The 11,239-nt window shown below is 42.7% G+C and overlaps 1 protein-coding gene across 1 annotated transcript; it reads right to left on the bottom strand.

Moving 5' to 3' along the window:
• Nucleotides 1–667: 667 nt before the first annotated feature.
• Nucleotides 668–10,136, bottom strand: LOC136476253 (cullin-4-like). Its single transcript, XM_066474050.1, is given in 18 exon segments — nucleotides 668–930; nucleotides 932–1,018; nucleotides 1,123–1,203; nucleotides 1,544–1,624; nucleotides 1,696–1,776; nucleotides 1,861–1,998; nucleotides 2,090–2,221; nucleotides 2,332–2,392; nucleotides 2,570–2,676; nucleotides 2,831–2,884; nucleotides 2,967–3,068; nucleotides 3,711–3,836; nucleotides 4,381–4,668; nucleotides 4,821–4,943; nucleotides 5,044–5,224; nucleotides 6,794–7,140; nucleotides 7,223–7,338; nucleotides 9,564–10,136. Coding segments are annotated over 18 exon segments (2,523 nt in total). The 5' UTR covers nucleotides 9,934–10,136; the 3' UTR covers nucleotides 668–882.
• Nucleotides 10,137–11,239: the final 1,103 nt, after the last annotated feature.

The following is an 11,239-nucleotide window of genomic DNA, read 5'->3' as shown; positions in this document are numbered from 1 at the left end:
TCCTTTTTACTGATATAAATCGAATCGTTGTTACAAGTCTTGTTTATGTGGCTGTCCAGTCATTCCGACTTTTTTAGAGAAGCAAAGTATATCAAGTTTGATCAAAATTATAGAAAGACAAAGATTTATGGCATCAAACAGATATAGTATAAAAATATAATTAATGAAGAATCTAATGGTACTTGTTTGGTATATCATAAATACTATTATTTTATTGTATAAACTTAATTAAACTAGAGATGCTTTCATTCTAAAAAAAAGTTGGAATGACTTATAATTTGGGATGGAGTATTACCTCCATTTCAAAAAAAGATGCAATCCATATTTTCAACCTATATAGCTCCAAATAGATATAGTGCACAAAGTATTTGTTATTAATAAATATTGTTCTTTTTATAAAATAAATTTGATCAAACTTTAAATCATATGGCTTAACATTATCCTAAAATTGCACCCTCTTTGGGAGGTAGGGAGGATGTTTCTTATACTTTAGTATCAGGATGTTCCTCTACTGATAAATGGACTTAAGTTTTTAAATTTGGCATGACAAAAATAAAAACATCTTTTGTTTTATAACCGAGATAGTAGGCCCTAAGAAAAATGTCAAACACTCGGAAATTAAGCGAGAATGAAACGTAACCAGGCACATTGTCCAGATCGCGGCGCACCAGGGAAGACGACGTGAATAGCCAAAGAAAACATGTAAACACATACATGCATTATATGCTTATACATTTTATACTGATACTGAAAAAATCGTTCTCGTATACAGACACGTTGCAACAGCTACAACTCCCTCCCAGACAAGAAAAACAAGAACAAGGAACTGGAAAATAATTAATTTACAATGTCTTTTCCGATAATAAAGTGAGCATGGTGTCTTTAATGGTCCGCCAAAGCGCTGTCAAGCCAGATAGTTGTAGATCTGGGGGTTACTCCTGTCCCGCTCCAGGTACTCCCGGTCGATCAAGCTCTCTATTCTTTTCTTGATATCAGCTGGCTTAACAGGGAACTTGAGCTGAAAGGAGGGGCATGGATGAAACCCAACGGTTAAAGGGGGTCAAGTTAGCCGTGAGGTAAATAAAATACACAGCTAGATTAATTAATATTCTGAAGTGTCACCTGCTGGTAAAGCTCCGTTATTAGAAGGGTGTGGCTGAGGACCTTCCGCGTCTTCATTATTCGAACTATGGCCGCATCAACCTGCATTATAGAACCAAAAGAATCTTGTCAATTATGCATTACAAATTTCAATTCAAAAGGATACAATTTACATATTTAACCTATTAGAAGATAAAAAAATGAAGAAAAATGGGGTCCAGTCTTGGACATAGTATACTGTGGAGTTGACTCACTTTTCTATCATAAAGCATCAAGCACATATCAACTGAGCAAGCAAAAGCACATGTTGTTCAAGCTAACTATGTACTGCAAGTTCCAAGGATAATCCATCACGAAAATAAAAAAATACACAAAAGAACTTGCTCCCATTCTGAAACTAAACTAACAGATTTTCACTTGCTAGCATATAGAGTTAAAGCACCTGATACTGCCGATCCTGGAACACTCTCTCAGTGGTGCTCGTGTATTCTTCTACCGTCTCCTTCATTTGAATTGCATTTACCTGGAAGTGCACAACAACAGTTCAAGCTTAATGACCATATCAAATATAAAGTGTATGTGTACATATATTACCTTTATGCGATAGAGGGGAGCACTAAAATCTTCATTGAATACAAATTCATCCTTATCTTCTACATCTCTCCCTTTTGGTATCTGAAAACATAGGTTACAATTAAAGAAGCTGCATACTGAAAATGCAAAATGATGATGAGGCAAAAAAAAAAAAAAGGATCACACCTTTTGGAGAACCCGAACTTTACCACATGCAAGTGATTGCAGTGTCCGTCTCAATTCTTTATCCTCGATACCAGTGGAATCTTTGATGTCAAGGAAGCTTAATTTTTGTGCGTCATTGAACAACATCAAAACCACACTCTGATGGGCAGCAATAAGTTAGGGGAAAATATAATTATTGATCTCAGATGGTTTCAACTGATAAGCACTGAAAAATGAGATGAAAATGCACCTGAAACAATGACACTGCGAGTTCCTTTTTGCCTTTGGGAAAGTCCACTTTCAAGACACAGTGTCCCAAAGAATTCTGCCACATTAAACGCCTTCCACTGTACTTGCTCAAATAGAACTCTTTAAATATATCCTGTCAGAGGGAGAGGATTAAACAAAGTATTCAGAAAAAAGGGAGAGGATTAAACAAAATATTCAGACTGACATTAAAATATTTACTACCACCACCAACTACATACTAACCTGATACACATTCAGTTCGTGTGGGAGTTTCACGTCCATTGGTGGATATGTAGGCCAATAGCTGTAAATCAACATATTTTACTATCAGAACTACATAAACATGACAAACAACATCAAAAGGCCAGCCTCCCATGCTAGGACTATGGAGCACATGCATGAGATCAGGTTTACAAACCTATCTAAACGGAACATGTTCTACAGAGAGTTTGTATCAAAGCAATGGGGCAAAAAATATTACCCTGTTGTAAGCACATGGACACTCATTTCAATGCCAGAGAGAAGCTTTGTCCTAGCTTGAGATGATTGCCTGAATGAATCATTTATTTCTTTGGATAATTCAATGTCCTACAAAACCAGCAAGTAAAACAGATGTTAAAAGGGTACTCAATCTATATAATGAAATATTGATACTTCAGATGCATCTAACGATACAACTATACAAGTTCGCAAAATAAGATAAGACTAGAAATATCATCATAGTAAAAACAGCTAACGCTACCTTGAACATTCCCTCCAGCTTGTTGGTAAACTGACTTCCACACTCAGTTTTGAGCTACAAACAGAAGCATGTTGGTAAAGTTGTTCTTGTCCACATATGTCAGAACATGTGAAAACAGTTGAAAAGACATTATTACTTTTGTGATCATCGATTTTTCAGCATCTATTGATGCGCTCTTCCCAAGCAGCAACCTCTTAGCTAGATCCTTCTTGTAGAATGCCTCAAATACATCTTTACCCTGCAGATGATGAAATATAAAGCTTGCAATTAAACTATTATATAATATAAATTGAATTTTCCCTTTCAGAGTTAACACTAAAACAATTTTGTTAGTTTCCATTGTTTAACAAATTTATTACATCATACAAAAAAAAATCAAGGGTTTGGCACTTTATCTTTTCATAGAAGCCTAGTAAGGAAGGCTTCTCAGGCTCACCTAAATATTCAAGCCAAAATCACAATGTTATTTTAAGGCACCAACATAACCATGTTTGGGAAGGCCCAAACTTATAACATCCATTGGATAGGATCTGTTTGGTTGCCCGCCCCAATAGGCCAAGCCAAAATTTGATCTCAGTTTGGCAGGTAGCCTCCACTTGGTTCATAACCAGGCCAAAATTTGACCAGCCAAAATTGGGATGACCGCTTTCACAGCACAAGTTTTGCCCAGCTGTGACAGAAAAAAAAAAAAAATTGGCCTGCAAGGTTATTTCCCCCTATACCTTTCTAGTACATAGAGTGCATATTTGAGCAAAAGGGGGCCCATATCTGTAGTGCATCAAACATGCAACTCACGAAGAGAAGTAGAAATTATATTGCCAATCAAGAGGAAATGCAATTTAGTAGTCAAATGAAATAGAATAATAGATCAATAACTTACTTGTATAAACCGAAACAGGACCAAAACTCTATCAAGTATACCCTCCAGCTCTTCTTCTGATGTCCCTTTATTGCCAGCTCGAAGTTTCTCATCAAGAAACTTTGCAATCAATTCCGCAGGTCGGTTCTGTTGTCATAAAACAAGCATGGGACCCATTATTTGAGGGGGACATATAGAACCAAAAAAAACCTAAATTACTCCACCTAGAATGGAAAGCTTATCTACAACAGACTGCAAGTTAACAAAATCAGAGGCAAAATTGTTTGTTATTTTTTAAAGTTGGAAGACTTTGGATGTGGTAATTATCAACACACACAAAATGAATACCTATTTTAGCCATCTTTTCTTATAAAAATGTAGGTCCAAAAGTTCAAGTCAAAACAGATGCCATTATTTCTAGGAGTTGGTTATTTAAGTATAGCATAAGTAAGTTTTTCTGATTCTGTAACTTTCTACATGATCATCACAAAAAATATTTTGGTAAATTGGCAGAAACTATTGGCCAAAGATCTCACATTATAACGACATGGACATCATAACCAGAGAGAATAATAAACAAGATGATAGAAGACAGTAAAAAGACATCTACGGAAAGAATTACATTGACATCAATAAAAAGACAGTAACTGAAACCCCAGTCAAGTAGAACAATAAAGATCAGATCAGACACCTGTCTTAGATTGATAAGGTGCTCAAATGAATCTTTTATGGTATTGGAGAAAGCCTCATTCTTGGCAAAACTTTCTTCCAATATTTTGTCGAGTGATGCCTTAAAATCGAGAAGAAATGGAACTAATTCTCTGTCCTTTTCCTCATCCATAATAATGGCCTGGCCTGTAGCCCGGATATATGAACTAAGCGCTAGTTTTAGCAGCTCAACAGCATTAACCTTCTGGAAAAGGTTGTACATCCTCGAGAGGTCATTTATACGATTTGCATCCATGAGCATAGTGAACCCCTGAAGAACACCAAAAAAACAAGGACCGACATACAAAAGCAGGTTAGTAAAGCATTATTGCAGTTTATGGATATCGAGCCCAACAAGAAACAAAATCACATGCTTGCTCAGGCTACATAAAAGAAATAAATATTATAAAGGCAAATGGTCACCTTCTCAATAATTGCAGATGTATGACGTTCTAGCAATTGCTTTTCAGTAGTTGCGATCAGTGGCTTCCTTGTGTTAGCTTCCAAATATAGAATACACCTTTCATGTTCTTCTTGTAACCTCGACTGCACAGCTCAGGTGCATATTATCAGTTAAATGGTGTGCCTGACTGGTTCTACATGAGCAAATAACATGAAGAACATAAGGAAATCTATCCATCCTTACCTCCACATGCTTCAGGTAGTCTGGAATATCAGATTGCTGCATATATTTAACACCTTCCGTAGCATAAAATTCTGAAGTGCATTCAAGAAAGGGCTTTTCAAAACTCTCAGAATACATTCCAAGAGCAGTAAGCATCTTCAGAAGATGACTAAGTAATGTCCTATCTATTGCTTCACCAAGCCTGATCAGAAAAATGAAAAATTATTGAATAGACATATCTATTATTGACAGGATTATGAATAATTTACGAGGCAGACACTCTTTCAGTTCACAAGCTCAGTTATATAAGATGTGTTCCACACACATGCAATTACCACAGCTAGCACAAGTGAACCACCATTTTTCCACTTATTAGCTAAAAGAAAGCAACATGTCTTAAAGTCCCAGTACACCGTTTCAGTTCCCCCATTCAACATAGCTAGTACCAAATTACACTACAGTACAAGCATGACTTTGGTGGGGAAATAAATGGCCCAAAACATACTAATCAGAATGTCTGGTTAAAAAAATCCCCTCGTCTGTCCCATGGCCAAAGCACAGGTCAAAAGGCCCGGCCCGATTCTCACAGGGCAACGGTGCCCCTGTGTCAGGGTGGGGCAGGGCTTTGGGGGTTTTCTCGACCTGTGTGAAAAGGTCTTCTTCTATCACAACAATGCCCGGGGGGTGGTCTTACCCCCTGCAGGTCGAGTTTTTTTTATGTTCATACGAACTTGGAACACAATCAAGTAACTTGAGGCAAATTGGCAAAACACTATTTTGCCTCAAGGACGCTGAGATTGAGTCGCATGTGAATCTACAAATATTGTAACATTCAATCAAACTAACAGAGTTAAGACATTGAAGATGGCATGTGGGCCAAAGGAAAGGATTCGTGTTTCTTCAATTGTGATAATAGTTGTTGCTGGATCTGTTCATGGGCATCCGTGATCCACACAGCAAAGTGTAGAAAAATCCAGGCCAGGATAAGGCATCAACTTTAAGGTTCATAGGCATGAGCATGCCCTGGGCCAAACCCAAAAGCCACATGAACATACATATCCCATATGTATTTAATATTCTCACTGAAATGTAATTGGAATACTATTTTATTTAGAAAGTGAGAGCAGAATATTAAAGTTGGGGTGTTTCGGACTCTGTTCATGCTAGCCGGGCCCAACCCAGGCCAGGCAAAGCAAAGTCGGGCCTGCAGCAGGCCTGGCTCAGTCATCGCTTGCCAGGATCATGATATGGTCATATAGTCCTATACTGTTCAAGCGGTTCAGATTTGGCATTGTGTTTTCAAAAAAAAAAATGGCATTGTGTAATAGGATTACAAGGATATGGGCATACAACTACGACTATCCATTGCAGATTCGAGTATTATTGACATCATTTGTTCTGTTCTATCTCCATCTCTTCGCATGTTACTTCACATTAAATAAGCAATTTGTCAAAGTCCCTTCCACACTGGATTTTGTAACTGTTTATTGAATTAATGTAAAGAATACACAAAAATATGTAGGTTTGGAGACTGAATGCTACAGATTTTGCGTTAAAGGCATACCATCTTAAATTCTCAATATACAAAAATATAGGTAATTTCCAGATTTTGATTTGAAAGAATCATGACCTATATTATATGCAATCAACTGTAAAGTAAGTCTGGCCTTGTATCATCGATTAATCACAAGACAAGTTCACAAAGAGTAATAGAATAGACCATGAAGTACACATATCACTAACAGAACTTATCACAGAAAAACAAGCATACCTCTCACTCTCGATCAATCTGAGAAGTCCAGTTACAGTTTTGTGTTCAATCTCCGGGGACAGTGATAGATGCTTGCGGAACAGTTGCAGCCCCATATCCCACACTGAACAAATATTCGCTACATTCTTGACATATTTTACATCAAGAAGTAAAGCAATACCACGAATAATCAACATCTGATCACAAAAATCTTGCCATGTTCTTTGGACCAGAGACAAAAATACAACCAAATCTGGGCTTTGGCCTACTAATGCTGATATTTTTTCAGCTATGTGTATTTCACATTCTTTCTTGATTCGTTCGTATAGGTTTGCCCCTAGCTTGTGTAGACAAAGATCACCAGCAGCCTGCAGTACAAAAACAATTATAAAGTACTCAAATGCTAATGTGGAGGCATGAATATTACAGTGTCAGCAACAGAAGTATAACCTGATAGAGTTTCTCAACATCACAAGAAAGTTTCTGCTTGAGAAAAATAGCTGTGATAGCATCCTTCAAAATCGCCCATGTATTCTCTTCGAAGTTTTTTGGCAGTTTTGGTTGACCTAATGAATGCAAGACAGCCAGAATGGCATTTAGACATAGTGCTATGACATTAAGCAAAGGTTGTGGAGAGAAAAACCAATCAACAACAACAACAACAACAACAAAGCCTTGCATACATGTGTTCAATATGAATTTGCCAGCAACTGGTGTGGTAGCAAGTAAAAGGAATCAGCAAATAGTGTGTGCTGAAGGAGAAGTACATCATGATAAAAATGGTTTCAAAAGAATAGAACTCTCATTCCCAATATTGGAGGTTGTCACACATAGGTGCCAACAAATGTCAAGCCATGATACTTGAGGTATAATTAATCAAATAGGAACTGACTCCAGCTCGGGGACCAATACTATGGTACCCGAAGAGTAGTAGCTAATGGTCATCAACATTAATTCATCCGAACAGTCAAGAGCGCGACTACAGCTCCAACCGACCCCAAGGTCGCGGGCTCCGTCTCGCTCGACCTCAAGACCGCGGGCTTCGCCTCGCCCGACCTCAAGGTCGCGGGCTCCGCCTCGCCCGACCCCAAGGCCGCGGGCTCCGCCTCGCCCGACCCCAAGGCCACGGGCTCCGCCTCGCCCGACCCCAAGGCCACGGGCTCCGCCTCGCCCGACCCCAAGGCCACGGGCTCCGCCTCGCCCGACCCAAGGCCGCGGGCTACGCCTCGCCCGACCCCAAGGCCGCAGGCTCCGCCTCGCCCGACCCTTGGGTTTGCGCTCTGCCTCGCCCGACCCCGAGGCCACGGGCTCCATCTCGCCCGACCTCAAGGCCGCGGGCTCCGCCTCGCCCAACCCTTGGGTTTGCGCTCCGCCTCGCTCGACGGGGTTCCATACCGCCGCCAACCACTCCAGGTCCAAGCATATGGGCCTGGGTCAAAACTCTGACACCAAGGAAGAGATCGGCACGCCCCAACGTAAGCCGTGGCCATGACGGGCCATACCTGAGGATTCACATCAAGAACAGCGTCGGGCATGCCGGTGTTGTTCTGTCTAACCCTCGTACGAATACTGACAGGCGCATCAGCTCACCACGACGTCCGCCAGGACGGAATGGAGTGCCATGACCGGCAAATGACGCCTACGCATGGCGCCAGTGACGGACAGGGCCGCGATGTGAAGCCGTCCCTGTTAACATCTACAGGGTCGGCGGTACCCGCGTGAAGGAGAAGAAGGACCTGGCGATCCTGGAAGCCTTCCTCTCTCTGTTTCTTCCCCTTTCCCTCCGCTGTAACCCGCGCTTTCCCTTGACCTATAAAAGGGAAAGCAGGGCGTCCCATGAAGGGGAGGCGATTCAAGCCGGATAGACCCGATCGACCCATCGACAGATCGAGCCAGATACACACAAGCGCACGGCTGAGCAGCGACCGAGCTCTCAGCACCCTTTCACTCCTTTCACCAGAGACTTGGGACTTGTCCCTCTCTTGTCCGTTTGTAACCCCTACTACAAACTTTCAGTGCTAGTAACACGAGCAACAGCAATGAACTGGACGTAGGGACTTTCTAGCCGAACCAGTATAAACCTCGTGTCCCCTAAGCACACCATCCGAGCCAGACGCGCAATACTAGAAATTTACTCGTCGGTGGTGACTCGAAACACCGACAATTCCCCTTTGACTAAATTTGGGTGCCTAATTCTTCTTAGTGTAAAACAGATCCTTCTTGGTTGGCTCTCTCTCGTTTATAAGTTAGAAAGACAGATAAACAGTGTGACAAAACAAAGTAAGTACTTGAAATATACAGAAGCAAACAACTAAACACAAGCCGCTCAACAGAAGTATCATGTTTCCTATGGCAAATCCCTCTTCTGATCAGTGTGATGGTATGAACGGGTATAAAATATGAAATGCCCCAAACAATAATCAATTCCCCCCAAAAAAAAAGAAAACCTAAAATGCCATAGTAGGCTACCGAACACCAGTTTTCCAGAAACAATGTACAGATCTAGCCAATTTCCATATTGCGTCCATCAAAGAGCTAATTTTAGGTGGGTCCAGGTGGCGGCTGGGAGTGAGGGATAAGCAAGTGATCTGTGAACTGATAGTTGTTGCTAGTGAATTTTAACCCTAATACCAGGCAACGAAAAAGTTTTGAGCTAGCCTGCGAGCGGCAAATAACATATCCGAAACAACAGGACTGGAATCAATTGCGGCCACATGCCCCCTCAGTGACGACCAATCGCACCAGACTCGCAGAGTAAGCAATTCCGCAGAATAAGATATTGGGGGCGCACCTATTTTGATGCGGAGGGGCTTGCGGGCGGAGGTCGACGGCTGCGGGAGCGTGGCCTTCTTACGGAAGAGGTTGGCGGCAACGCCCGCGGAGGCCGGCGCGCTGGGCGCGGGGAGCTCGTCCTGGTCCACGAGCACCATCTCCGCATCCTCCTCGCCGTTCGTTCGGCCCCCGCCCGTGGCAGCGGCGGCGACGGCGGTATCAAGGTGGATGCCGTTCTTCTCGACGGTCCCTGCGGCAGAGGAGGAGGCGGCGGGGTGCTTGGTCTTCTTCATAAGCGGCGTCGCAGGGGAGGAGGTCGGGGACGGGGATGTGGTGGTGGACGAGAAGAGGCGCTTCGAGGCGGCAGCGGCGGCGTGGGGCTGAGACATGAATCAGGCGCCGACGGGCATGGCGCGGCGGAGGCGGAGGCGGGGGCGGCGTCCGCTGCGGTGATTGGGAGCGAGCCGGCGGTGAGGTGGCGGAGAGGGGACCGGAGGGAGCGAGAGAGATCGGGTTGGGGCGGGGGGAGAAGGGTTTCGCCTCCCTTTTCTTTTCTTTTTTCTCTTTTTCTCTTTTTGATTTTTGAGGTGGGATTTCGGGGTGTGAGAGTGCTCAGACTGAGCCTGTAGCTGGTGTGCAAATGTGGGCCACTGCCCACTGGGCCAGGCGTTCGACGTTGCCTGCAAATGCAACGATGGACGACGGGTGTGTTTGGTAATTTGGTTGGGTGGCCAGCTCCCTCTCCAGATTGAATGCAGCCACCTCCTCGTTTAAAAAGTCAAAAATCAATTTCATCTTTAATTAGGTTTATAAAAAAATAATATTAATATTTATATCTTTAAATAAGTTTACTACTAAAATATATATGACATAATTAATCTACTAATATTTATTAGTAGCATAAATATTAGGATTTTTTATATATTTGGTCAAGATTGTTTTCTCGGAATGTGAAATGGAGACTTAATCTAGGATTGAGAGAGTTTTTTTTTTGTCTTCTTTTGGCCAATAGTCGCGCTCAACTAATACATCGACCATCTCTTGCCTTTGCTATTTGGAGACGGGAAATCCTCTTATTCTCGTGGAACCTAGCTTGTATACATGTGAATCTAGATTTTGCTCACCTCCTTGTGCTTCGCCGTTGTCTGTGTCTTGTCGTTGGCATGTCACCACTCCTTGGGCTTCGCCTCCACCTTCCTGGTTGCCGTCTTTGGATCCACGCTCCGCCTATACCCTCCAACCGTCACCCCATCGCCCACCACCCTAGGATCTATCTTCCACCTCGCCTCCGTCTCGCTTAGCTCCGCATTCAATCTCACGGTGCTCACACCTCTGCCACCACGCTTTTAGCATGTGGATGCTAGAGGGCGTGTCGCATGTGTAGACTCACCTTTGTGTCTGCCCCAATGCTCCGTCTTCATCCTCGTCGTTCTCGTGTCTCCATCTCCACCATAGGCTCGTGCTCGCACCTCCACCCCCTTAACTATCATCGATGAGGAGGCATGGAGGAGAGCCGGTCCGGTGAAGGCCATGTCGCAGAGGAGGTGGCGCTCCGTAGATGAGGCGGCACAAAGAACAACGAGGGGGGAGGGGGAGGTGATTTCAACTAAACCCCACCTTTGCAAGGAAAATACGATCCCATTCAAGCTGTCTAGAAAACCAAACATGTTCTACATAAACTCTGTTTCACTAGTA

The sequence above is a fragment of the Miscanthus floridulus genome, chromosome 1 (genome assembly GCF_019320115.1).
Source record: "Miscanthus floridulus cultivar M001 chromosome 1, ASM1932011v1, whole genome shotgun sequence".
Taxonomy (NCBI): Eukaryota; Viridiplantae; Streptophyta; class Magnoliopsida; order Poales; family Poaceae; genus Miscanthus; species Miscanthus floridulus.
This window is presented reverse-complemented; position numbering and strand designations above follow the sequence as displayed.